We start from the raw sequence: 26906 nt of genomic DNA on the forward strand, positions 1-26906 counted from the left end.
GGTGATTGGATTCTGGTGTGAGTGTTTTCATTCACTGACCAATTGAATCCAGGTGTGTGTTTATGTCGGGACTGATGGCTGACAGTCATGAGATTGTGTGCAGTGGAGTGCAGCTGAGTGCTTGGCAGATTCAGTTCAGAGGTAATATAATATAGTATTGTTCTGGATTGCAATGCAGGATGTATTCTATTACCATCTGTATGGCAGTTGTCTAGGTGTTAAGTGGGCAATTTCCCCTTATCTCTCTCCCTGAGAGATCACAATCACTCCTCCCTCAGCAGGGGGCATCCCGTGATAAGAGGCTATTGAGTGTCCCTGCATGGCTGATAAGAACTGTAACATCCCATTGTGAGATGCTCCGCCCAGAGGGAGGAGCCGAGCATTGCTATCCAGATATAATCAGGAGATTCTGACACACCAGTACAGCTTCTCCACTGGATTCACCAGAGGAACAGCAGCTGCTTCTACTTCCACGGATCTGTGGAGGAAGAATCACCCTTTTTCTACAGGACCCCCTGCTCCAACAGAACCACACCTGACACCTCAGGAGGACTGCAGCCACTTTTCCAATTGGACTGCTGCCGGCACCCTGACCAACAGGGCGTCAGGTTGAGTTCCAGCTCTGTCATTTTAGTGTACTGCATTGTTTTTATTTTATCATTTTATGTTTTTTTTCCCCCCTTCCCTATTAAAGAGCTGTTATTTCCTGCTCCCGTATTTTTTTACCTGAGAGCCCCTTAATTTAAAATTCATAGCAATTTAGAGGGGTGCGGAGGGTTTGCATTCGCCATTTCAGGGGAAGCTCCTGCCTTCTTTAGCAAGCACCTGTCTTATCCAAACCAAGACAAGTATAATAAAGTACTTAATTAGCCTTGTGATAAGATGGAGTTAGATGCATCATTCCTCCTGGACATCAGGCAAAAATATCACCGATGCTCCCTGCCCTTGCCTTTCCCTCCCTGTGGTCCTTCTTCCCTGTCCACACCCGTTCTTCCCTGCTTTGCTGCTTCCCCAAGCCAGCTCACTCCTGCTCCTCCTGGACGTTCCTTCATTGGTTCCCCAACGGAGCGGATGCTGCCTGAACCCACCCACCTGCTGCCTCTGCCACGTTTCCCCTGCTGCCCACAGCAGCGAGCCTGCTGCACCTGCCCACCGCAGCACCAGCCCACGGCAGCCAGCCCAGAGCCAGCAGTGCTGCAGCACCAGCCCGCAGCCAGCCCACAGCAGCCAGCCTGCAGCCATCGCTGGCCGATGCCAGAGACACGCAGGTGCCATCCTTGGAGATCACACCCAGCCACTCACAAAGGCCATGTGGGCTGGCTGTGGCTTGCAGCACACACACTCCATCTGCCGAGCTGATGCCCACAGAGCACCCGGGCTTCTTGTGGTAACGCTGTCCCTGTCCTCTGTTTCTCTCTCTGTCCTTTTCCCTTTCTAGTCCCTTCTCTCCCCCTTTGGTAAGAACACTTACCCTCCTTCATCAAGAAACAGTGCTCAGATATAATATAGCCATGTTTGTGCTTCATTTTCATCTGAGAAACCTTTCAGAAGGAATCCTCCCCAACTCCCCCTTTTACAGCGGGATGGGACAGGGGTAGTGGGAGGGGGAATGGGGAAGCCCTGGCTGTACTGCAAGCACTGTGGGGAGAGAATGGGGCAGTCACTGAGGGTACTTGGGCACTGGGATGGGGCTGGGGAGGCCCTGCAGGTACGAGCAAAGGGATGGGGGAGCCCTTGGGGGTAGTGGGAGAGGAAATGGGGAGCAGAGGGTGCCCTGTGTAACTTTCCCCTGACCCATGACCACCTCCCTTGGAAGGATGGGCAAGCACAGGAGCCATGGAGGGAGCACCCCCAGTGTCACCCAGTGCCTCCCGCTTCCCAGAGCATCACAACTTCTGGTGTAGGTTGTCATAGATGTCCCTGGGTTCCCACGGTTGCCATTGCAGCTCCATGTACGTCGCCTGAGGATCCTCCACCAAGGGTGCCAGGGGCTCTGGGGGTGCCCTGTGGGAATAAGGGGGTGTGTGGAAGGGGATGGGAGTTGCTGGGGGTTTGGGTAAAAGGTGTATCATGGCTGGAGCCTGCACTCACCTTTGCTGGTGCTTCCTGGCATCTGCAAAGGAAAACTGGAGGGGTGACTTTGGAGACCCAGGGGCCCCCATCCACCCTTGGGAATGCTGAACCACCACCGGACATACAATCCTCCCCAGGCCCCCCTAATACCCAGTGCCCCCAAACCCAGAGCCTGGCAGGGAGGGAGACCCCTGATAGAACCCCCAATATCCCTGCATGACCCTCCAACACCTCCCCAGGGCTCTGAGCCACGGTCACTGGGGCTCAGCCTCTGCCAAGCCAGGGGCTGTGGGTGCTGCCCTGTGCCCCCCTCCCTCTGGGGGCCTTCCCACCTCTCTCCACAACCCCTGTCACCCCATTGTCACCCACCCAGGCGGTGCCACCAGTGCCTGGCCACAATGACACCCACGAGCAGGAGCAGGAACAAAAGGGCCCCACCGACCCCTGCGGCCACTGCAAGAGACAGGAGACACAATTGGGTCACCCTGAACCCTGGGGCTCCTGAACTCCCTGGTGACCCCGTGTGACCCCACCTGTGACCCAGGGTGAGCCAGGTGTCACCTCCAGTTCCAGCTCAGGGCTGAGTGCCCGGAACACGCGGTGCCCGTCCTGTCCCAGCTGGTTGGTGGCCACGCACTGGTAGGTGCCCGAATGTCCCACATCGATGTCCCTGAGCTCCAGGAGGGGACCCCGGGCCACCTCCTGCCCGTTGTGCAGCCAGGTGAAGGTGACAGGGGCTGAGCCCACCTGCACTGAGCAGTGCAGTGTGACGTTGTCACCTGGGCGCACCTGGTGTGCCAGGGGACCGGGGGTGATGGTGGCATTGGCCACGGGCACTGTGGGGACACAGACAGGGCTGGCACCTGGAAAGGTGGGATGGGGGTGTCGTGAGTGGGGTCACCCCCAGCCCCAGGGTCCCGCTCACCCAGGACGGTGACATTCAGGGGGTCACTCTCAGCCACGCTGTCCCCGTCGCTGACCCGACACCGGTACTGGCCACTGTCATTGTCCCCAACGTGCCGCAGTTCCAGATGGGGGCCGGTGCCCAGCAATGCCCCTGAGCCCTCCCGGTGCCAGGAGAAGGACAGGGAGCATGTGCCCGTGGCCACCTCACAGCTCAGCACCAGGCTGTCCCCGAGTGCCACCTGTCCCCCAGGGGGCTGCGCTGACAGGGACACATCCGAGAGCGGGACCCCTGCGGGGGGACACAGGAGGGATTGGGGACACAGGAGGAGTGGGGGACATGGGAGGTGAAAGAGGGGGATTGGAGGGAGCAGAGAGGATCCCAGTGAGCAGAAGGGGACCCTGGGAGGCATGGTGGGACATGGGGACAATGGTGAGACCCCATGGAAAGGGGGAGAGACCCAGGCAGGGATGGGGAACCAGACGAGAGGCTGAGGAGACTCAGGGAATGATTTGGAGTTTAGAGATGGGTGGGAGGACCCAGGGAAGGAAGGGAGACCAGAGGGTGGAGCAGGGACCTTGGAAGTGGTGGGGAATCCAGGGAGGGATGGGGAGGACAAAGGGAGGGATGAGGGATCTGCAGGGGGAACTGGGCAGTCATGGGGGAAAGCAAGAGGGACTTGGGAAATTCTGAGTGATCCAAGGAGGAGTAAAGGGAGGGATGAAGGATTCAGGAGTGGCGGGGAAACCCTCGGAGGATGTCGGGCTTCCCTGTCCCCATCCATGCACTCACTGCACACTGTCATTGTCACCAGCTCCGACACGCTCCACCAGGACACCACATTGCTCACCCGGCCCTCGCAGCTGTAGCTGCCACTGTGGCTCAGCTGCAGAGGGTGCAGGGACAGCTCGGTGCCATCGCGGGACCCCTCCAGTTTTGTCTCCTTGCGGTAGAAGGACACCGAGGTGACAGTGTTGTTCTGCCAGGCCCGGCAGCGCAGTGTCACCGTGTCCCCCTCCAGCAGCACCTGTGCCGGCACCTGCAGCACCAGATTGTCTGGGGGACAGGAGGGTCCCATCTCACTGAGGGGCTCGAGATAGGTCCGAGGTGCGTGCCCATGGCACTGGAGACATCTGGGGTGCACTGGGATGCACTGGGATGTCCCAGTGTGCAGGCACAGGCTCTCGCCTCTTGTGGGGTGCGAGGCCACCCATGGAGTGGAGCCCACCCAGACCTGTCAGGGGCCACCCAGATCTTTTAAGATGTCCCCTCACCATCTAAGACTCTCATGGGGGGGCTGCGCCCGGTTCCAGGTCTGTCACACTCGTATGTCCCCTTCTTGGTGACAGTGATGCTGTCACGTCCCTCCTGTCCCAATGGCTGCCCGTCCTTGTACCAGGTGGTGGCACCGGCGGTCCCTGAGCCCTGGCAGGTCAGTGTCACCTGGTCCCACAGCACCGGCGGCCTCCAGGGGGGCTCCAGGAGGATCTGGGTGGTCTGGGCACCTGTGGGTGACAGGGGACACCAGCCTGGCAGGGCCAGTGCGGGGCTGGGGACAGAGGAGTGGGGCCATGGCATCCGCCGAGGACTCACCAGCGAGGCCGAGGGTCTGGGCTGGAAGGGAAAAGGGACAGGGCTGGGTGGGGGTGGCACCGTGGGGACAGAGACACACGGGGTACAGGGTGTGGGGGTTGTACTCAAACTGTCCTGGTGTGACATGGACCCCTTGTGGACAGAAACTCCTTGTCTAGCCCTTGCTCAGGTACGACACCAGGACATTGTGGACACCCCTGAACTGGGGAAGACTCGGCCACCCCGTGCTGGCCCAGGTCACTCACATCAGCCCCATGATGCCTCTCCAAATCTCTGTCCCCTTATTATCGTCCCCCTTCCCCTGTCTCCACAGCCACCCCATGGCTCCGGTCACCTCATGCTCTGGCACTGCTGGCATTGGGAACCTCAGGGGACCCCACAGCCCCCCTGTGCCCCCTCCCCTCCCCATCCCCGGGGTGTCAGGCCCGTGCCCGGGGCACTCACCCCACAGGAGCAGCACCACCTTCCCGGCCATCCCGCTGTCCCCAGCCATGTGCACTGGCTGTCACTCGCTGCTGTGGCCACCGCTCCCCTGGCTGGCGGCTCTTCGGATGAAGGGGAAGGAAGCGAGATCATATCTTGTCCTGTGTGTAGGTGGCACCTGGTGGGGGCAGGGTGGCCACAAGCTGGGGACAGGAAGGGAACGGGAGTGGGTGGGACAAGGTGCGACATGGGGTCCCAGGAGTGGGGGGGTTCATGGGGTTTGGGCGCCTGGGGATGGGTGTCAAGGTGGAATGGGGTGTCCCAGACGAACGGAGGATCCCAGGGCTGGGGTCTCTGGGGATGGGGGTGCTGAGGAGGGGGAGTCCCTGGGAATGGGGGTGCCCAGGGCTGGGGGGACTTAGGGATGGGAGTGCCAGGGGAACGTGGGCTCCAGGGATTGGGGGTCATGGGATGGGGATGCTGGTGGAATGGGGGCTCCTGTGGGAATGGAGGTCCTGGGAGGATCAAGATGGTGGGGGGAGGAGGTTTGTAGGGGATGGAATGAAAAGGAGAGGGTTCCTTGGGAATGGGGTGCTGGGCCATGGAGATCCTGGGGAATGGCGGTACTGGGATGGGAGTCCCAGGCAAGGTGACACCTGAGGAATGGGTCTCCCATGGTTTGATTTCTGGTTGAATGGCAGTGCCAGGGGTGGGCAGTGCCTGGGTGGGCCCGTGGGTCTCAGCTCCATCCCTGTGTGCCTCACATTTTGGGGTGTCCCAGAGCCCAGCACAGCCCCCACAAGGTGCCAGCAGCCAATGGGTCCCTACGGGCAGATTCGGATGTGCTCTGGGTGTGTGGAGCTGCTGCAGAGGTGAGAATTCTGTGCAGGAAAAGGCCCTGCCTGTGGTTTGCTCAGCCCTGCAAGAAGCACAAACCCCAAAGGGAGCCCAAGCAGTGGCTCTGGGAGGGCCTTTGATGGTTTTCAGAGCAGGGCTGGCTGGAAAGTCCCACTGCAGGGGCAGCTGAGAGGGAACCAGTCTGGAAATGCAGCAATTGCTCATTTTGTCCCTTTGCCCAAGGGACTGAGAGAAACCACAGAACTACTGCAAAGACAACAACAAACTGTTCAACAACCTGACCTGAGGCACACAGGGGCATTTCCACCGATTCCTGTGCACTGTCCCAAGGATGGACAGAGCTTCTCCCCATCCTCCATGGGAAGTCAATCAAGTTTCAAGGTGGGAATGAGCAAAATGGGGAGAGTTCCTAAAGATGGCCCAAGAAAAGGCTTCCTTGGGGGCTGGGTTGCTGCCCAGCAGGCAGGGAACAATCCCATGGAGCTGTTGGACACTCAGGGACATTCCACACTCTGTGTCATCCACAAGCAAACGCTGCTGTGGGATGCACAAGGGGCTGCTAAAGGGAATAAAAGTCTCCTTTCATTGGGATTTGTTTGTGTTTTTATTGTGAGTGACTTGTTGGGAAAACAATGGATTCTATAAACCAGAGCATTCTATACTTTGCCAGTTTGATTTTTGCCAAATTTGTACTTTTTTTGGGGAAATAATGATGTGGGAAAGAGTTTTGCTTTTATTCTATGGATGTGTAATTTTGTCCCAACCAATTGGGCATCAAGTGTTGCCTGGGATGGCTGAGCCAGGAAATGGGGGGACCTGACCCAGGGGTGTGTGGGGCAGGGACACAGAGACCCCCAGGGCAACCCTGGGGTGCTGCAGGGTTGGGGCTGTGCTGGGCTTGGAGTCACCCCAAAATCTGAGTGACACACCCAGGCAAGGAGCTGTGACCCCTGTGCCCACCTAGCCACTGCCCACTCCTGGCACTCCCATTTCCCTCATGGGTGTCATTGTGGCCTGGCACTGGTGGCACCACCTGGGTAGGTGACAATGGGGGGATGGGGATCCCAGGGACCTGTAGAGGCAACCAGAACTCTGACCTTGTTTGGGGATCCAGTAGAGTTTGGGGATGTGCTGGGGTCCTGCAGGGATGTTTGGGGTTCTTTCAGGATTCCCAGGGATGTTAGGGGGCTCTCTGTCCTAGCTGGGCTTTGGGTCCTAGTTTGGGGGTACTGGGGATGTTCATGAATTCTGGGGGGCACCAGAGGTGTTTGGGAATCCTGTGGGAATTGAGGGTCCTATGGGGGATCAGGAATCCTGAGAGGGGTCAGGGACCTGTGACCCCACAGTCACCCCTCCCCTCTTTCCTCTGCAGCTGCCAGGAAGAACCAGGAGAGGTGAGTGGGGGGCTCAAACCACCCTCTCCCCTTTTACCCAAACCCCCAAGACCTCCCATTCCCTCCCCCACATCCCCTTTGTTCCCTCAGGGTCCCCCTGGATCCCCCGGACCCCCCAGAGGAGGGGCAGGTGCTGTACACCCACGTCGTGGTCACCAAGAGGGCAGGGGGTGAGTACGGGTGGGACACTCACAGAGGGACACGACACCCACGAGTGTCACCCCACCCAGATCCCACAGCCCGTGTCTCTCGCAGTGTCCCCCCGTGCCACCACCCTCCAGGATCCACAGGTGACCTACGCGGAGCTGCAGGGACACCAGGGGCGACCGTGTGAACCCGGTGACATCTGTGGGAATGTGCTGTGACACTGGGGGGATCTGGCGGGCACTGGGGGTCCCCATCCATGGGCAACCACTCCTGTCTGTGCTGCCACCAAAAACTGCTCCTCTCCCTCCTCGTGGGGGCACAAAGATCCCAAAGGGCTGAGAGAAGAACAATTTCCTGAAACAGCAACGAGAGAGAATAAAACCAACAGCAACAGCAACAAGGTTCAGAGTCCAGATTGTCACACCAGGAACAATTTCCAGGGAAAGCCACCAAAAAGGAACAAACCTCAGACATTTCCAAAACCTGGCAGGACCCTGGACCTTCCTTGCTCCGATGGCCAAAGTGCCTTCACGAGGCTCTGGATTCTCTTCTCCCCTGTCCCAAACCCCTCCTCTGCCCTGTTCCCCACACCAGGATGTCACAAAGGCCCTGTGGGGGTTCTGGAGTCTCCTCCTTTGCCAGGGCAGTGGGGATCAGGCCATGGCACAGGGTGGGGTGTCAGAGACAGGAAAAGTTTGATGTCTGGAGACATTTTGGAGCAGCTGTGTGTGGCAGGGGTGGGTCAGGCCTTGCTTTTGGTGAGACAGGGCCCCTGCCTGTCCATCAGCCTGTCAGCCATGGCACACTGGGGACAGTGTCACACTCTGCCAAAGCCAGCTGCTGAGTGGCCGGGTGACCAGAAGTGCCACCTGGGGAGAGGGCCCTTGGCGGCCAAACTGGCTTAAAAGGCAGAACATGAGGCGGCCAAGTCCCTGACTGTGTCTGCTCTTGGGGGTCTGTCCCATCCATGCTGGAAGCCAGGAGTTGGCAACTCATTTAAAGAGAAATATCTGCCAAGGAAAGTGGGAACGTTCCTGGAATGGAAAGAAGACCCATGTGGAAGGACGTGTTTAATTTCAGAGATGCTGGGGCTGCCAGGCCAAAGTGCAGGAAAAGGAATACCAGCTCTTTACTGGGAAATTTATAAACCAGAACAGAACAAACAACACAAACCCAGAACTTTCCCTCCTGCTCAGCGCTGTTGGTTTTTGTGGCAGTGATAACCACAGCCAGCAGGGGGCGCTGCAGGGAGCACTCCCGGCCAGCAGGGGGCGCTGCATGGAGCACTCCCGGCCAGCAGGGGGCGCTGCAGGGAGCACTCCCGGCCAGCAGGGGGCGCTGCAGGGAGCACTCCCGGCCAGCAGGGGGCGCTGCAGGGAGCACTCCCGGCCAGCAGGGGGCGCCCCGCTCGAGCTCCATCCCCTCAGGGGCCATGGCGGCCTCGCACGGGAGGCAGGAGGGGAAATCGCTCCTTTGGCCAACTCACGGGCACCAATCGGTCCCGGCACCACCACCGGCAGCGGGCAGAAGCCGCCAAGGCAGCAGGTTGGATCCCAGTGCCCACTGGCAGCGTAGCAGTGTCCCGGGGCCTGGTACATGCCTTGCCCAACACCCGCGGCCGCTCTCCATGATCCCGGATGGAAGGAAGGCAGCGCCTGACCCCAGGCAGCTCTCGGGCCCACAGCAGCACCTCTGGTGGCTTTACAGCACAATTCCTGCAAAGCCTCAGCCTTTCCCTCAGGTGAGGAGGGCAGGGATGGAGCAGCTTTGGGGACACCTGGAATCCACACAGGGTCACTCCCCACAGCCCCACCATGGCCATGGGCAGAGCCCCTGCTCAATATTTCTCAATGGTTCCCTCTTATCTGATGACCACAGCCAGAGTCAAAACATTCTTTCTGGAAGGTTCCAAAGAGCTGCAGGTTTTGTTGAAGAAGGAGGGCCCCAGGTCAGGCTGTTGAGCAGAGTTTTTGGGATTTGCAGTAGTTTGTGGTTTCTCTCAGTCCCTTACCAAGAGGAACAAATGATCAATTGCTGCATTTCCGGACTGGTTCCCTCTCAGCTGCAACTACATGGGGAGTTTCCAGCCAGCCCTGCTCTGAAAACCATCAAAGGCCCTCACAGAGCGGCTGCTTGGGCTCCCTTTGGGGTTTGTGCTTCTTGCAGGGCTGAGCAAACCACAGGCAGGCCTTTTTCCCCCGCAGGATTCTCACCTCTGCAGCAGCTCTAAAGCTGCCAGAATCAAAGCCAAGGGGGCAGGGGGGACCCTGAGGTGCTGGCTGCCAGCTGGGGCTGGGCAGAGCAGGGCTGGGCAATGGCCATCCCTGTGCAGTGGGGCTGGGCCATGGCTGGGCCCCACCCTTGGGTGGCCACCCCAACCACATCAGCCACTCCACAGTACACATCACTGTCCCAACACTAACATCCCAATATTTAATCAATAATAGAATCAATCATGTAATATCAATTCATGTAATATCCAGCAAAAGTCAACTTCCATTCACTTGTTTCTCACAATACACACCAGTAAAGAGCTGGTATTCCTGTTCCCACAGCTTTGCCTAAAAGCCCCATAATTTCAAAGTTATAACATCTCAGAGAGAAGGGGGTCGTATTTTCCATTCCAAGGGAGGTTCCCACCTTGTTCAGCTTCCTTGACAGAGCTGAACAAAGAAACACCATTTCTGCCAGTTTAACCAAAGAGCTGCATTTTTGTCCCAGCAGCAGGGAACCGGCTCCTGTGCCCCCTTGGAAGTGGGATGGGGAAAGGTAAGCCACCTTACTGGGAGCACTGGGAGGGGGATTGCAGAGCCACTAACACATGGGGTTAAGAGGAACAAGTCTGATTTGGATTTATGTCTCAACATATGCTACCCATGAGGTGAAAAATGACTCGGTGGGTTGTCCATGTGCTGGGAACCCTGTCCCTGGTGAGGCTTCACACAACAGAAGATCAGGGGAGAGAAAGCTTCAGTGATCGGGCTGTGAGTGACCCCCACTGGCTGGTGGGACAGATGCCTGGGAAAAATGTCTGGGAAAAAATGCCCAGGAAATCGGGCTGTGGGAGGAGCCTTTGGAAATAAATGCAGCAAACTGTGACACAAGAGGAGCATTTGGTTTGGGTTTCTTGGAGGGATGAGGGGCTTGCTCGGAGGGTCAGCTTGGCCCTAATCCCCTGTGGGATTCACATTCTCTGAACCTGGGAGAAGCAGTGAGAGAAGCAAAAATGATCAAAACAATTCTTATCTCATTTTCTGCTCCTGTGTTGTTCACAAGTGGAATGCATTGTGGGGGATTGTTTACCTGAAAGGAGTTGGTGATTGGATTCTGGTGTGAGTGTTTTCATTCACTGACCAATTGAATCCAGGTGTGTCTTTGTGTTGGGGCTGATGGCTGACAGTCATGAGATTGTGTGCAGTGGAGTGCAGCTGAGTGCTTGGCAGATTCAGTTCAGAGGTAATATAATATAGTATTGTTCTGGATTGCAATGCAGGATGTATTCTATTACCATCTGTATGGCAGTTGTCTAGGTGTTAAGTGGGCAATTTCCCCTTATCTCTCTCCCTGAGAGATCACAATCACTCCTCCCTCAGCAGGGGGCATCCCGTGATAAGAGGCTATTGAGTGTCCCTGCATGGCTGATAAGAACTGTAACATCCCATTGTGAGATGCTCCGCCCAGAGGGAGGAGCCGAGCATTGCTATCCAGATATAATCAGGAGATTCTGACACACCAGTACAGCTTCTCCACTGGATTCACCAGAGGAACAGCAGCTGCTTCTACTTCCACGGATCTGTGGAGGAAGAATCACCCTTTTTCTACAGGACCCCCTGCTCCAACAGAACCACACCTGACACCTCAGGAGGACTGCAGCCACTTTTCCAATTGGACTGCTGCCACAGGGTGGCAGGGTGTCAGGTTGAGTTCCAGCTCTGTCATTTTAGTGTACTGCATTGTTTTTATTTTATCATTTTATGTTTTTTTTTCCCCCTTCCCTATTAAAGAGCTGTTATTTCCTGCTCCCGTATTTTTTTACCTGAGAGCCCCTTAATTTAAAATTCATAGCAATTTAGAGGGGTGCGGAGGGTTTGCATTCTCCATTTCAGGGGAAGCTCCTGCCTTCTTTAGCAAGCACCTGTCTTATCCAAACCAAGACAAGTATAATAAAGTACTTAATTAGCCTTGTGATAAGATGGAGTCAGATGCATCATTCCTCCTGGACATCAGGCAAAAATATCACCGATGCTCCCTGCCCTTGCCTTTTCTTCCCTGTGGTCCTTCTTCCCTGTCCACACCCGTTCTTCCCTGCTTTTGCTGCTTCCCCGAGCCAGCTCATTGCTGCTCCTCCTGGACGTTCCTTCATTGGTTCCCCGACGGAGCGGATGCTGCCTGAACCCACCTGCTGCCTCTGCCCCGTTTCCCCTGCTGCCCACAGCACCGAGCCTGCTGCACCTGCCCACCGCAGCACCAGCCCACGGCAGCCAGCCCAGAGCCAGCAGTGCTGCAGCACCAGCCCGCAGCCAGCCCACAGCAGCCAGCCTGCAGCCATCGCTGGCCGATGCCAGAGACACGCAGGTGCCATCCTTGCTGATCACACCCAGCCACTCACAAAGGCCATGTGGGCTGGCTGTGGCTTGCAGCACACACACTCCATCTGCCGAGCTGATGCCCACAGAGCGCCCGGGCTTCTTGTGGTAACGCTGTCCCTGTCTTCTGTTTCTCTCTCTGTCCTTTTCCCTTTCTACTCCCTTCTCTCCCCCTTTGGTAAGAACACTTACCCTCCTTCATCAAGAAACAGTGCTCAGATATAATATAGCCATGTTTGTGCTTCATTTTCATCTGAGAAACCTTTCAGAAGGAATCCTCCCCAACTCCCCCTTTTACAGCGGGATGGGACAGGGGTAGTGGGAGGGGGAATGGGGAAGCCCTGGCTGTACTGCAAGCACTGTGGGGAGAGAATGGGGCAGTCACTGAGGGTACTTGGGCACTGGGATGGGGCTGGGGAGGCCCTGCAGGTACGAGCAAAGGGATGGGGGAGCCCTTGGGGGTAGTGGGAGAGGAAATGGGGAGCAGAGGGTGCCCTGTGTAGCCTCCCCCTGACCCATGACCACCTCCCTTGGAAGGATGGGCAAGCACAGGAGCCATGGAGGGAGCACCCCCAGTGTCACCCAGTGCCTCCCGCTTCCCAGAGCATCACAACTTCTGGTGTAGGTTGTCATAGATGTCCCTGGGTTCCCACGGTTGCCATTGCAGCTCCATGTACGTCGCCTGAGGATCCTCCAGTGAGGGTGCCAGGGGCTCTGGGGGTGCCCTGTGGGAACAAGGGGGTGTGTGGAAGGGGATGGGAGGTGCTGGGGGTTTGGGTAAAAGGTGTATCATGGCTGGAGCCTGCACTCACCTTTGCTGGTGCTTCCTGGCATCTGCAAAGGAAAACTGGAGGGGTGACTTTGGAGACCCAGGGGCCCCCATCCACCCTGGGGAATGCTGAACCACCACCGGACATACAATCCTCCCCAGGACCCCCTAATACCCAGTGCCCCCCGAACCCAGAGCCTGCAGGGAGGGAGACCCCTGATAGAACCCCCAATATCCCTGCATGACCCTCCAACACCTCCCCAGGGCTCTGAGCCATGGTCACTGGGGCTCAGCCTCTGCCAAGCCACGGGCTGTTTGTGCTGCCCTGTGCCCCCCTCCCTCTGGGGGCCTTCCCACCTCTCTCCACGACCCCTGTCACCCCATTGTCACCCACCCAGGCGGTGCCACCAGTGCCAGGCCACAATGACACCCACGAGCAGGAGCAGGAACAAAAGGGCCCCACCGACCCCTGCGGCCACTGCAAGAGACAGAGGGGGACACAATGGGGTCATCCTAAAGCCTGGGTGTCCTGCACTCCCTGGTGACCCCATGTGACCCCACCTGTGACCCAGGGTGAGCCAGGTGTCACATCCAGTTCCAGCTCAGGGCTGAGTGCCCGGAACACGCGGTGCCCGTCCTGTCCCAGCTGGTTGGTGGCCACGCACTGGTAGGTGCCCGAATGTCCCACATCGATGTCCCTGAGCTCCAGGAGGGGACCCCGGGCCACCTCCTGCCCGTTGTGCAGCCAGGTGAAGGTGACAGGGGCTGAGCCCACCTGCACTGAGCAGTGCAGGGTGACGTTGTCACCTGGGCGCACCTGGTGTGCCAGGGGACCGGGGGTGATGGTGGCATTGGCCACGGGCACTGTGGGGACACAGACAGGGCTGGCACCTGGGAAGGTGGGATGGGGGTGTCGTGAGTGGGGTCACCCCCAACCCCAGGGTCCCGCTCACCCAGGACGGTGACTTTCAGGGGGTCACTCTCAGCCACGCTGTCCCCGTCGCTGACCCGGCACCGGTACTGGCCGCTGTCATTGTCCCCAACGTGCTGCAGTTCCAGGCGGGGGCCGGTGCCCAGCAGTGCCCCTGAGCCCTCCCGGTGCCAGGAGAAGGACAGGGAGCATGTGCCCGTGGCCACCTCACAGCTCAGCACCAGGCTGTCCCCAAGTGCCACCTGTCCCCCAGGGGGCTGCGCTGACAGGGACACCCCTGAGGGCGGGAACCCTGCAGGGGGGACACAGGAGGGATTGGGGACACAGGAGGAGTGGGGGACACGGGAGGTGAAAGAGGGGGATTGGAGGGAGCAGAGAGGATCCCAGTGAGCAGAAGGGGACCCTGGGAGGCATGGTGGGACATGGGGACAATGGTGAGACCCCATGGAAAGGGGGAGAGACCCAGGCAGGGATGGGGAACCAGACAAGAGGCTGAGGAGACTCAGGGAATGATTTGGAGTTTAGAGATGGGCGGGAGGACCCAGGGAAGGAAGGGAGACCAGAGGGTGGAGCAGGGACCTTGGAAGGGGTGGGGAATCCAGGGAGGGATGGGGAGGACAAAGGGAGGGATGAGGGATCTGCAGGGGGAACTGGGCAGTCATGGGGGAAAGCAAGAGGGACTTGGGAAATTCTGAGTGATCCAGGGAGGAGTAAAGGGAGGGATGAAGGATTCAGGAGTGGCGGGGAAACCCTCGGAGGATGTCGGGCTTCCCTGTCCCCATCCATGCACTCACTGCACACTGTCATTGTCACCAGCTCCGACACGCTCCACCAGGACACCACATTGCTCACTCGGCCCTCGCAGCTGTAGCTGCCACTGTGGCTCAGCTGCAGAGGGTGCAGGGACAGCTCGGTGCCATCGCGGGACCCCTCCAGTTTTGTCTCCTTGCGGTAGAAGGACACCGAGGTGACAGTGTTGTTCTGCCAGGCCCGGCAGCGCAGTGTCACCGTGTCCCCCTCCAGCAGCACCTGTGCCGGCACCTGCAGCACCAGATTGTCTGGGGGACAGGAGGGTCCCATCTCACTGAGGGGCTCGAGATAGGTCCGAGGTGCGTGCCCATGGCACTGGAGACATCTGGGGTGCACTGGGATGCACTGGGATGTCCCAGTGTGCAGGCACAGGCTCTCGCCTCTTGTGGGGTGCGAGGCCACCCATGGAGTGGAGCCCACCCAGACCTGTCAGGGGCCACCCAGATCTTTTAAGATGTCCCCTCACCATCTAAGACTCTCATGGGGGGGCTGCGCCCGGTTCCAGGTCTGTCACACTCGTATGTCCCCTTCTTGGTGACAGTGATGCTGTCACGTCCCTCCTGTCCCAATGGCTGCCCGTCCTTGTACCAGGTGGTGGCACCGGCGGTCCCTGAGCCCTGGCAGGTCAGTGTCACCTGGTCCCACAGCACCGGCGGCCTCCAGGGGGGCTCCAGGAGGATCTGGGTGGTCTGGGCACCTGTGGGTGACAGGGGACACCAGCCTGGCAGGGCCAGTGCGGGGCTGGGGACAGAGGAGTGGGGCCATGGCATCCGCCGAGGACTCACCAGCGAGGCCGAGGGTCTGGGCTGGAAGGGAAAAGGGACAGGGCTGGGTGGGGGTGGCACCGTGGGGACAGAGACACACGGGGTACAGGGTGTGGGGGTTGTACTCAAACTGTCCTGGTGTGACATGGACCCCTTGTGGACAGAAACTCCTTGTCTAGCCCTTGCTCAGGTACGACACCAGGACATTGTGGACACCCCTGAACTGGGGAAGACTCGGCCACCCCGTGCTGGCCCAGGTCACTCACATCAGCCCCATGATGCTTCTCCAAATCTCTGTCCCCTTATTATCGTCCCCCTTCCCCTGTCTCCAAAGCCACCCCATGGCTCCGGTCACCTCATGCTCTGGCACTGCTGGCATTGGGAACCTCAGGGGACCCCACAGCCCCCCTGTGCCCCCTCCCCTCCCCATCCCCGGGGTGTCAGGCCCGTGCCCGGGGCACTCACCCCACAGGAGCAGCACCACCTTCCCGGCCATCCCGCTGTCCCCAGCCATGTGCACTGGCTGTCACTCGCTGCTGTGGCCACCGCTCCCCTGGCTGGCGGCTCTTCGGATGAAGGGGAAGGAAGCGAGATCATATCTTGTCCTGTGTGTAGGTGGCACCTGGTGGGGGCAGGGTGGCCACAAGCTGGGGACAGGAAGGGAACGGGAGTGGGTGGGACAAGGTGCGACATGGGGTCCCAGGAGTGGGGGGGTTCATGGGGTTTGGGCGCCTGGGGATGGGTGTCAAGGTGGAATGGGGTGTCCCAGACGAACGGAGGATCCCAGGGCTGGGGTCTCTGGGGATGGGGGTGCTGAGGAGGGGGAGTCCCTGGGAATGGGGGTGCCCAGGGCTGGGGGGACTTAGGGATGGGAGTGCCAGGGGAACGTGGGCTCCAGGGATTGGGGGTCATGGGATGGGGATGCTGGTGGAATGGGGGCTCCTGTGGGAATGGAGGTCCTGGGAGGATCAAGATGGTGGGGGGAGGAGGTTTGTAGGGGATGGAATGAAAAGGAGAGGGTTCCTTGGGAATGGGGTGCTGGGCCATGGAGATCCTGGGGAATGGCGGTACTGGGATGGGAGTCCCAGGCAAGGTGGCACCTGAGGAATGGGTCTCCCATGGTTTGATTTCTGGTTGAATGGCAGTGCCAGGGGTGGGCAGTGCCTGGGTGGGCCCGTGGGTCTCAGCTCCATCCCTGTGTGCCTCACATTTTGGGGTGTCCCAGAGCCCAGCACAGCCCCCACAAGGTGCCAGCAGCCAATGGGTCTTTACGGGCAGATTCCAATGTGCTCTGGGTGTGTGGAGCTGCTGCAGAGGTGAGAATTCTGTGGGGGAAAAGGCCTGCCTGTGGTTTGCTCAGCCCTGCAAGAAGCACAAACCCCAAAGGGAGCCCAAGCAGTGGCTCTGGGAGGGCCTTTGATGGTTTTCAGAGCAGGGCTGGCTGGAAAGTCCCACTGCAGGAGCAGCTGAGAGGGAACCAGTCTGGAAATGCAGCAATTGCTCATTTTGTCCCTTTGCCCAAGGGACTGAGAGAAACCACAGAACTACTGCAAAGACAACAACAAACTGTTCAACAACCTGACCTGAGGCACACAGGGCCATTTCCACAGATTCCTGTGCACTGTCCCAAGGATGGACAGAGCTTCTCCCCATCCTCCATGGGAAGTCAATCAAGTTTCAAGGTGGGAATGAGCAAAATGGGGAGAGTTCCTAAAGATGGCCCAAGAAAAGGCTTCCTTGGGGGCTGGGTTGCTGCCCAGCAGGCAGGGAACAATCCCATGGAGCTGTTGGACACTCAGGGACATTCCACACTCTGTGTCATCCACAAGCAAACGCTGCTGTGGGATGCACAAGGGGCTGCTAAAGGGAATAAAAGTCTCCTTTTGTTGTGATTTGTTTGTGTTTTTATTGTGAGTGACTTGTTGGGAAAACAATGGATTCTATAAACCAGAGCATTCTATACTTTGCCAGTTTGATTTTTGCCAAATTTGTACTTTTTTTGGGGAAATAATGGTGTGGGAAAGAGTTTTGCTTTTATTCTATGGATGTGTAATTTTGTCCCAACCAATTGGGCATCAAGTGTTGTCTGGGATGGCTGAGCCAGGAAATGGGGGGACCTGACCCAGGGGTGTGTGGGGCAGAGACACAGAGACCCCCAGGGCAACCCTGGGGTGCTGCAGGGTTGGGGCTGTGCTGGGCTTGGAGTCACCCCAAAATCTGAGTGACACACTCAGGCAAGGAGCTGTGACCCCTGTGCCCACCCAGCCACTCCCCACTCCTGGCACTCCCATTTCCCTCATGGGTGTCATTGTGGCCTGGCACTGGTGGCACCACCTGGGTAGGTGACAATGGGGGGATGGGGATCCCAGGGACCTGTAGAGGCAACCAGAACTCTGACCTTGTTTGGGGATCCAGTAGAGTTTGGGGATGTGCTGGGGTCCTGCAGGGATGTTTGGGGTTCTTTCAGGATTCCCGGGGATGTTAGGGGGCTCTCTGTCCTAGCTGGGCTTTGGGTCCTAGTTTGGGGGTACTGGGGATGTTCATGAATTCTGGGGGGCACCAGAGGTGTTTGGGAATCCTGTGGGAATTGAGGGTCCTATGGGGGATCAGGAATCCTGAGAGGGGTCAGGGACCTGTGACCCCACAGTCACCCCTCCCCTCTTTCCTCTGCAGCCGCCAGGAAGAATCAGGAGAGGTGAGTGGGGGGCTCAAACCACCCTCTCCCCTTTTACCCAAACCCCCAACACCTCCCATTCCCTCCCCCACATCCCCTTTGTTCCCTCAGGGTCCCCCTGGATCCCCCGGACACCCCAGAGGAGGGGCAGGTGCTGTACACCCACGTCGTGGTCACCAAGAGGGCAGGGGGTGAGTACGGGTGGGACACTCACAGAGGGACACGACACCCACCGGTGTCACCCCACCCAGATCCCACAGCCCGTGTCTCTCGCAGTGTCCCCCCGTGCCACCACCCTCCAGGATCCACAGGTGACCTACGCGGAGCTGCAGGGACACCAGGGGCGACCGTGTGAACCCGGTGACATCTGTGGGAATGTGCTGTGACACTGGGGGGATCTGGCGGGCACTGGGGGTCCCCATCCATGGGCAACCACTCCTGTCTGTGCTGCCACCAAAAACTGCTCCTCTCCCTCCTCGTGGGGGCACAAAGACCCCAAAGGGCTGAGAGAAGAACAATTTCCTGAAACAGCAACGAAAGAGAATAAAACCAAAAGCAACAGCAACAAGGTTCAGAGTCCAGATTGTCACACCAGGAACAATTTCCAGGGAAAGCCACCAAAAAGGAACAAACCTCAGACATTTCCAAAACCTGGCAGGACCCTGGACCTTCCTTGCTCCGATGGCCAAAGTGCCTTCACGAGGCTCTGGATTCTCTTCTCCCCTGTCCCAAACCCCTCCTCTGCCCTGTTCCCCACACCAGGATGTCACAAAGGCCCTGTGGGGGTTCTGGAGTCTCCTCCTTTGCCAGGGCAGTAGGGATCAGGCCATGGCACAGGGTGGGGTGTCAGAGACAGGAAAAGTTTGATGTCTGGAGACATTTTGGAGCAGCTGTGTGTGGCAGGGGTGGGTCAGGCCTTGCTTTTGGTGAGACAGGGCCCCTGCCTGTCCATCAGCCTGTCAGCCATGGCACACTGGGGACAGTGTCACACTCTGCCAAAGCCAGCTGCTGAGTGGCCGGGTGACCAGAAGTGCCAGCTGGGGAGAGGGCCCTTGGCGGCCAAACTGGCTTAAAAGGCAGAACATGAGGCGGCCAAGTCCCTGACTGTGTCTGCTCTTGGGGGTCTGTCCCATCCATGCTGGAAGCCAGGAGTTGGCAACTCATTTAAAGAGAAATATCTGCCAAGGAAAGTGGGAACGTTCCTGGAATGGAAAGAAGACCCATGTGGAAGGACGTGTTTAATTTCAGAGATGCTGGGGCTGCCAGGCCAAAGTGCAGGAAAAGGAATACCAGCTCTTTACTGGGAAATTTATAAACCAGAACAGAACAAACAACACAAACCCAGAACTTTCCCTCCCGCTCAGCGCTGTTGGTTTTTGTGGCAGTGATAACCACAGCCAGCAGGGGGCGCTGCAGGGAGCACTCCCGGCCAGCAGGGGGCGCTGCATGGAGCACTCCCGGCCAGCAGGGGGCGCTGCAGGGAGCACTCCCGGCCAGCAGGGGGCGCTGCAGGGAGCACTCCCGGCCAGCAGGGGGCGCTGCAGGGAGCACTCCCGGCCAGCAGGGGGCGCTGCAGGGAGCACTCCCGGCCAGCAGGGGCCGCCCCGCTCGAGCTCCATCCCCTCAGGGGCCATGGCGGCCTCGCACGGGAGGCAGGAGGGGAAATCGCTCCTTTGGCCAACTCACGGGCACCAATCGGTCCCGGCACCACCACCGGCAGCGGGCAGAAGCCGCCAAGGCAGCAGGTTGGATCCCAGTGCCCACTGGCAGCGTAGCAGTGTCCCGGGGCCTGGTACATGCCTTGTCCAACACCCGCAGCCGCTCTCCATGATCCCGGATGGAAGGAAGGCAGCGCCTGACCCCAGGCAGCTCTCGGGTCCACAGCAGCACCTCTGGTGGCTTTACAGCACAATTCCTGCAAAGCCTCAGCCTTTCCCTCAGGTGAGGAGGGCAGGGATGGAGCAGCTTTGGGGACACCTGGAATCCACACAGGGTCACTCCCCACAGCCCCACCATGGCCGCCGGCAGAGCCCCTGCTCAATATTTCTCAATGGTTCCCTCTTATCTGATGGCCACAGCCAGAGTCAAAACATTCTTTCTGGAAGGTTCCAAAGAGCTGCAGGTTTTGTTGAAGAAGGAGGGCCCCAGGTCAGGCTGTTGAGCAGAGTTTTTGGGATTTGCAGTAGTTTGTGGTTTCTCTCAGTCCCTTACCAAGAGGAACAAATGATCAATTGCTGCATTTCCGGACTGGTTCCCTCACAGCTGCCCCTGCAGGGGGGGTTTCCAGCCAGCCCTGCTCTGAAAACCATCAAAGGCCCTCCCAGAGCCGCTGCTTGGGCTCCCTTTGGGGTTTGTGCTTCTTGAAGGGCTGAGCAAACCACAGGCAGGCCTTTTTCCCCCACACAATTCTCACCTCTGCAGCAGCTCTAAAGCTGCCAGAATCAAAGCCAAGGGGACAGGAGGGACCCTGAGGTGCTGGCTGCCAGCTGGGGCTGGGCAGAGCAGGGCTGGGCAATGGCCATCCCTGTGCAGTGGGGCTGGGCCATGGCTGGGCCCCACCCTTGGGTGGCCACCCCAACCACATCACCCACTCCACAGTACACATCACTGTCCCAACACTAACATTACAATATTTAATCAATAATAGAATCAATCATGTAATATCAATTCACGTAATATCCAGCAAAAGTCAACTTCCATTCACTTGTTTCTCACAATACACACCAGTAAAGAACTGGTATTCCTGTTCCCACAGCTTTGCCTAAAAGCCCCATAATTTCAAAGTTATAACATCTCAGAGAGAAGGGGGTCGTATTTTCCATTCCAAGGGAGGTTCCCACCTTGTTCAGCTTCCTTGACAGAGCTGAACAAAGCAACACCATTTCTGCCAGTTTAACCAAAGAGCTGCATTTTTGTCCCAGCAGCAGGAAACCGGCTCCTGTGCCCCCTTGGAACTGGGATGGGGAACAGTAAGCCACCTTACTGGGAGCACTGGGAGGGGGATTGCAGAGCCACTAACACATGGGGGTTAAGAGGAACAAGTCTGATTTGGATTTATGTCTCAACATATGCTACCCATGAGGTGAAAATGACTCAGTGGGTTGTCCATGTGCTGGGAGCCCTGTCCCTGGTGAGGCTTCACACAACAGAAGATCAGGGGAGAGAAAGCTTCAGTGATCGGGCTGTGAGTGACCCCCACTGGCTGGTGGGACAGATGCCAGAGAAAAATGTCTGGGAAAAAATGCCCAGGAAATCGGGCTGTGGGAGGAGCCTTTGGAAATAAATGCAGCAAACTGTGACACAAGAGGAGCATTTTGCTTTGGGTTTCTTGGAGGGATGAGGGGCTTGCTCGGAGGGTCAGCTTGGCCCTAATCCCCTGTGGGATTCACATTCTCTGAACCTGGGAGAAGCAGTGAGAGAAGATAAAATGATCCAAACAATTCTTATCTCATTTTCTGCTCCTGTGCTGTTCACAAGTGGAATGCATTGTGGGGGATTGTTTACCTGAAAGGAGTTGGTGATTGGATTCTGGTGTGAGTGTTTTCATTCACTGACCAATTGAATCCAGGTGTGTCTTTGTGTCGGGACTGATGGCTGACAGTCATGAGATTGTGTGCAGTGGAGTGCAGTTGAGTGCTTGGCAGATTCAGTTCAGAGGTAATATAATATAGTATAATAAAGTACTTAATTAGCCTTGTGATAAGATGGAGTCAGATGCATCATTCCTCCTGGACATCAGGCAAAAATATCACCGATGCTCCCTGCCCTTGCCTTTTCTTCCTTGTGGTCCTTCTTCCCTGTCCACACCCGTTCTTCCCTGCTTTTGCTGCTTCCCCGAGCCAGCTCACTCCTGCTCCTCCTGGACGTTCCTTCATTGGTTCCCCGACGGAGTGGATGCTGCCTGCACCCACCCACCTGCTGCCTCTGCCACGTTTCCCCTGCTGCCCACAGCACCGAGCCTGCTGCACCTGCCCACCGCAGCACCAGCCCACGGCAGCCAGCCCAGAGCCAGCAGTGCTGCAGCACCAGCCCGCAGCAGCCAGCCCGCAGCAGCCAGCCTGCAGCCATCGCTGGCCGATGCCAGAGACACGCAGGTGCCATCCTTGGAGATCACACCCAGCCACTCACAAAGGCCATGTGGGCTGGCTGTGGCTTGCAGCACACACACTCCATCTGCCGAGCTGATGCCCACAGAGCGCCCGGGCCTCTTGTGGTAACACTGTCCCTGTCTTCTGTTTCTCTCTCTGTCCTTTTCCCTTTCTACTCCCTTCTCTCCCCCTTTGGTAAGAACACTTCCCCTCCTTCATCAAGAAACAGTGCTCAGATATAATATAGCCATGTTTGTGCTTCATTTTCATCTGAGAAACCTTTCAGAAGGAATCCTCCCCAACTCCCCCTTTTACAGCGGGATGGGACAGGGGTAGTGGGAGGGGGAATGGGGAAGCCCTGGCTGTACTGCAAGCACTGTGGGGAGAGAATGGGGCAGTCACTGAGGGTACTTGGGCACTGGGATGGGGCTGGGGAGCCCCTGCAGGTATGAGCAAAGGGATGGGGGAGCCCTTGGGGGTAGTGGGAGAGGAAATGGGGAGCAGAGGGTGCCCTGTGTAGCCTCCCCCTGACCCATGCCCACCTCCCTTGGAAGGATGGGCAAGCACAGGAGCCATGGAGGGAGCACCCCCAGTGTCACCCAGTGCCTCCCGCTTCCCAGAGCATCACAACTTCTGGTGTAGATTGTCATAGATGTCCCTGGGTTCCCACGGTTGCCATTGCAGCTCCATGTATGTCACCTGAGGATCCTCCACGGAGGGTGCCAGGGGCTCTGGGGGTGCCCTGTGGGAATAAGGGGGTGTGTGGAAGGGGATGGGAGGTGCTGGGGGTTTGGGTAAAAGGTGTATCATGGCTGGAGCCTGCACTCACCTTTCCTGGTGCTTCCTGGCATCTGCAAAGGAAAACTGGAGGGGTGACTTTGGAGACCCAGGGGCCCCCATCCACCCTTGGGAATGCTGAAACACCACCGGACATACAATCCTCCCCCGGCCCCCCTAACACCCAGTGCCCCCAGAACCCAGAGCCTGGCAGGGAGGGAGACCCCTGATAGAACCCCCAATATCCCTGCACGACCCTCCAACACCTCCCCAGGGCACTGAGCCATGGTCACTGGGGCTCAGCCTCTGCCAAGCCAGGGGCTGTGGGTGCTGCCCTGTGCCCCACTCCCTCTTGGGGCCTTCCCACCTCTCTCCACAACCCCTGTCACCCCATTGTCACCCACCCACACGGTGCCACCAGTGCCAGGCCACAATGACACCCACGAGCAGGAGCAGGAACAAAAGGGCCCCACCGACCCCTGCGGCCACTGCAAGAGACAGAGGGGGACACAATGGGGTCATCCTAAAGCCTGGGTGTCCTGCACTCCCTGGTGACCCCTTGTGACCCCACCTGTGACCCAGGGTGAGCCAGGTGTCACCTCCAGTTCCAGCTCTGGGCTGAGTGCCCGGAACACGCGGTGCCCATCCTGTCCCAGCTGGTTGGTGGCCACGCACTGGTAGGTGCCCGAATGTCCCACATCGATGTCCCTGAGCTCCAGGAGGGGACCCCGGGCCACCTCCTGCCCATTGTGCAGCCAGGCGAAGGTGACAGGGGCTGAGCCCACCTGCACTGGGCAGCGCAGGGTCACGTTGTCACCTGGGTGCACCTGGTGTGCCAGGGGACCGGGGGTGATGGTGGCATTGGCCACGGGCACTGTGGGGACAGAGACAGGGCTGAGGGCACAGGGAGGGGCTGGATTCTGGTGTGGGGGGACAGTGATGGGGGAGATGGGTGTGGGGGGGATGTCATGGATGGGGTCACACCACAGAGGGGTGAGGGGACACAGGGCAGAGGAGGGGGACGCAAGAAAGGTGTCTGGAAGGACATGGTCGTCCCCAGGAAGAGGACGGAGGAAGGCTGTGGGCGATCCCCGTGCCCATCCCCGCACTCACTGCGCACCGTGACGCGGAGCCGGGCGCTGATCTTCCGCACAGACCCCCTCTCGGAGCGCACCTGGCAGCTGTAATTCCCCGAGTGGGAGACCCCCACGCTGGGCACCAGCAGCTGCGGGGACACCTGCGGGCCCCCCAGCACCTGCCCGTCCCGGTAGAACACGTGCAGGAGGGGGGCTGGGGGCCGCAGGGGGCTGGGGGTGCTGAGGCAGCTGAGAGTCAGGGGGGACCCCAGGGTGGGCTCGGGGGGACCCTCCAGCACCGGCAGCGAGAAGAGCTCTGGGAAGGAGAGGGGAGGTGAGGACTGTGACTCTGAGTTTGCTGGGAAGTGGCTGTGGGGGTGTCAGGAGATTGGAGTTCCAGCCGAGGGGGTGCTCACCGTGCACTGTCACTGTCACTGGTGCCGACTTTGCCCACAGTGACACTCCGGAGTCCACCCGGCCCCTGCAGCTGTAGCGGCCGCTGTGGTTCTGCTGCAGAGGGGACAGGGACAGCTCGGTCCCATTGAGGGGCCTCCCCACCTCCTTGTCCCCATGATAGAATCGCACTCCGGTGACCGGGTTGTTCTGCCAGCGCAGGCAGCGCAGTGTCACCGTTTCCCCCTCCAGCAGCTCCCGCGCCGACACCTGCAACTTTAACCTGGCTGTGGGACACGGGGGTCCTGTCACACTGAGGGTCCCATTTTCATGGGGTCCCCCATCGGGTCACACCCCAATCACCAGGGACACCCAATTCCAACACGGAGCTCTCCCCACACTGGGGTGCTCTGGGGTGCTCACCGTGCACTGTCATTGTCACCGGTGCTGACTCATGCAACACCCAGGATCCCACCAGGCCCTTGCAGCTGTAGTTGCCGCTGTGGCTCAGCTGCAGAGGGTGCAGGGACAGCTCGGTGCCATCGCGGGACCCCTCCAGTTTTGTCTCCTTGCGGTAGAAGGACACCGAGGTGACAGTGTTGTTCTGCCAGCCCCGGCAGCGCAGTGTCACCGTGTCCCCCTCCAGCAGCTCCCGCACCGGCACCTGCAGCGCCAGCCAGTCTGTGGAACAGAGGGGTCCTGTCAGAGCTGATGGCACCGGGACCCCCCACTGAGTCACACCCTGAGCATGAGGGGTCCCCAATTCCAAGACGGGGTTCCCCCATAAGGGGATGCTCTGGGATGTCCCCAGAGCAGGGGACAGGCTCCGGTCACACAGGAGGTGACCCATGGAGTGGAGCCCACCCAGAGCCCTCGGGGTCCCCGCGGGTGCCAGGCTGGGGACACCCAAACCCCCCTCACCATTTAAGATTGTCACAGAGGGGCTGTGCCCGGTCCCGGGTCTGTAACACGTGTAGGTGCCACTCTCGGTGACAGTGACATGGTTGCGTCCCTTCTGCCCCCAGCGCTGCCCATCCTTGTACCAGGTGGTAGCACTGGCGGTCCCCAAGCCCTGACAGGTCAGTGTCACCTGGTCCCACGTCACCGCCGGCCTCCATGGGGGCTCCACGAGGAGCTGGGTGGTCCGGGCACCTGTGGGTGACAGGGGACACCAGCCTGGCAGGGCCAGCGCGGGGCTGGGGACAGCGGGGTGGGGCCATGGCATCCCCCGAGGACTCACCAGCGAGGCCGAGGGTCTGTGCTGGAAGGGAGAAGGGACAGGGCTGGGTGGGGGTGGCACTGCAGGGACAGCAGCACCGGGGGCACAGGGTGTGGGGCTGTCCCCAAACTGTCCCCATGGGGACAGCAGTTCTTGTGGGTAAGTGTGTCTGGGTGGTCCCAAAAAGATTTGGCGAGGCAGGGGGACATGTCTGTGTCACAGCCACCAATGCACCACATCCCTGTGGCACAGATACCTTGGGAACAGGGACACTGAGGCCACCGTGGGCTGGAGCACAACATGGGGACACTGTGGACACCTCAGGCACGAGGACACCACAGACACAGCCCATGCTGGCCCAGGTCACCCCCACCAGCTCATGATCCCATCCCCATGGCCACATCCTCACCGTTCTTGTCCCCTTCTGTCCCTACATCCCAGTTCCCTTGTCCCTATGCCCTGAGCTACCTGACCCCAAAGGTGCCACTCCCCACATTCCTGTCCCCACAGCCCCATCCCCATGTTCCTGTCCCCAAAGCCACCCCACATCCCCAGTCCCACCAAGGTCCACTGTGGGTAACACGGACTGGCACTGCTGGCATTGGGGACCTCAGGGGACCCCACAGCCCTCCTGTGCCACCTCCCCTCCCCATCCCCAGGGTGCCAGGCCCCTGCCCAGGGCACTCACCCCACAGGAGCAGTGCCACCTTCCCGGCCATCCCAGTGTCCCCAGCCATGTGCACTGGCTGTCACTCGCTGCTGTGGCCACCGCTGCCCTGGCTGGCGGCTCTTCGGATGAAGGGGAAGGAAGCGAGGTCAGGTCTCGCCCTCGTGCGTAGGTGGCACCTGGTGGGGGCAGGGTGGCCACAAGCTGGGCACAGGAAGGGGACGAGCGTGGTTGGGACAAGGTGGGACATGGGGTTTCTCAGTGGGGGCTCAGGGGGTTTGGGGAGCCAGGGATAGGTGTCCAGGGGAATGGGGCATTCTTGGGGAATGGGGGGTCTTAGGGCTGGGGTCACTGGGGAATCGGGGTTCTGAGGAGGGGGAGTCACTGGGAACGTGGGGGGGCCATGGGAATCGGGGTGCCCAGGGCTGGGGGACTCAGGGATGGGAGTCCCAGGGGAACGAGGGTTCCAGAGATTTGGGGCCATGGGATGGGGATGCTGGGGAAAAGGGGGTCCCATGCGAATAGGGGTCCTGGGACAATCAAGGTTCTCAGAGAAGGGAGATTGCAGGGGATGGAATGAGCAGGAGAGGGTTCCTTGGGAATGGGGTGCTGGGCCATGGAGATCCTGGGGAGTGTCAGAACTGGGATGGGGGTCCCAGGCAAGGTGGTACCTGAGGAATGGGGCTCCCATGGTTTGATTTCTGGTTGAATGAGGGTGCCAGGGGTGGGCAGTGCCTGGGTGGGCCTGTGGGTCTCAGAT

General features: G+C 59.1%; 3 protein-coding genes and 1 long non-coding RNA gene across 8 annotated transcripts; 1 reads left to right on the forward strand and 3 right to left on the reverse strand.

The window, feature by feature from the left end:
* Window positions 1–1501: 1501 nt before the first annotated feature.
* LOC132340389 (low affinity immunoglobulin gamma Fc region receptor II-like) lies at window positions 1502–5142 on the reverse strand. Of its 2 annotated transcripts, XM_059871390.1 has the most exons (9): window positions 5015–5142; window positions 4571–4591; window positions 4252–4482; window positions 3770–4033; window positions 2999–3268; window positions 2607–2909; window positions 2443–2526; window positions 2092–2113; window positions 1502–2004 (listed from the first exon to the last, which is right to left on the reverse strand). In XM_059871390.1, the coding sequence occupies exons 1-9, from the start codon at window positions 5061–5063 to the stop codon at window positions 1887–1889; spliced, it is 1362 nt and encodes a 453-aa protein (XP_059727373.1). In that variant the 5' UTR covers window positions 5064–5142; the 3' UTR covers window positions 1502–1886. The 2 variants fall into 2 exon arrangements, with proteins under 2 accessions (XP_059727373.1, XP_059727375.1); XM_059871392.1 differs by lacking the exon at window positions 4571–4591 and having other exon boundaries at window positions 5015–5138.
* A 7058-nt stretch (window positions 5143–12200) lies between these two features.
* On the reverse strand, window positions 12201–26376 carry LOC132340390 (Fc receptor-like protein 4). Of its 3 annotated transcripts, none has more exons than XM_059871394.1 (9): window positions 26168–26376; window positions 15274–15294; window positions 14955–15185; window positions 14473–14736; window positions 13701–13970; window positions 13309–13611; window positions 13142–13225; window positions 12791–12812; window positions 12201–12703 (listed from the first exon to the last, which is right to left on the reverse strand). In XM_059871394.1, exons 1-9 carry the CDS (start codon window positions 26214–26216, stop codon window positions 12586–12588), a joined length of 1362 nt encoding a protein of 453 aa, XP_059727377.1. In that variant the 5' UTR covers window positions 26217–26376; the 3' UTR covers window positions 12201–12585. The 3 variants fall into 3 exon arrangements, with proteins under 3 accessions (XP_059727377.1, XP_059727376.1, XP_059727378.1); XM_059871393.1 differs by lacking the exon at window positions 26168–26376 and adding an exon at window positions 15718–15845; XM_059871395.1 differs by lacking the exons at window positions 15274–15294; window positions 26168–26376 and adding an exon at window positions 15718–15845.
* LOC132340401 (uncharacterized) lies at window positions 17925–18277 on the forward strand. Its single transcript, XR_009489849.1, has 3 exons — window positions 17925–17947; window positions 18038–18117; window positions 18203–18277. It is a non-coding gene; the product is annotated as an uncharacterized LOC132340401 (long non-coding RNA).
* Window positions 22254–25967, reverse strand: LOC132340383 (Fc receptor-like A). Of its 2 annotated transcripts, XM_059871375.1 has the most exons (8): window positions 25182–25967; window positions 24684–24941; window positions 24284–24547; window positions 23905–24183; window positions 23363–23665; window positions 23196–23279; window positions 22844–22865; window positions 22254–22756 (listed from the first exon to the last, which is right to left on the reverse strand). In XM_059871375.1, exons 1-8 carry the CDS (start codon window positions 25483–25485, stop codon window positions 22639–22641), a joined length of 1632 nt encoding a protein of 543 aa, XP_059727358.1. In that variant the 5' UTR covers window positions 25486–25967; the 3' UTR covers window positions 22254–22638. The 2 variants fall into 2 exon arrangements, with proteins under 2 accessions (XP_059727358.1, XP_059727361.1); XM_059871378.1 differs by lacking the exon at window positions 23905–24183.
* Window positions 26377–26906: the final 530 nt, after the last annotated feature.

The sequence above is a fragment of the Haemorhous mexicanus genome, chromosome 31, assembly GCF_027477595.1.
Source record: "Haemorhous mexicanus isolate bHaeMex1 chromosome 31, bHaeMex1.pri, whole genome shotgun sequence".
Taxonomy (NCBI): domain Eukaryota; kingdom Metazoa; phylum Chordata; class Aves; order Passeriformes; family Fringillidae; genus Haemorhous; species Haemorhous mexicanus.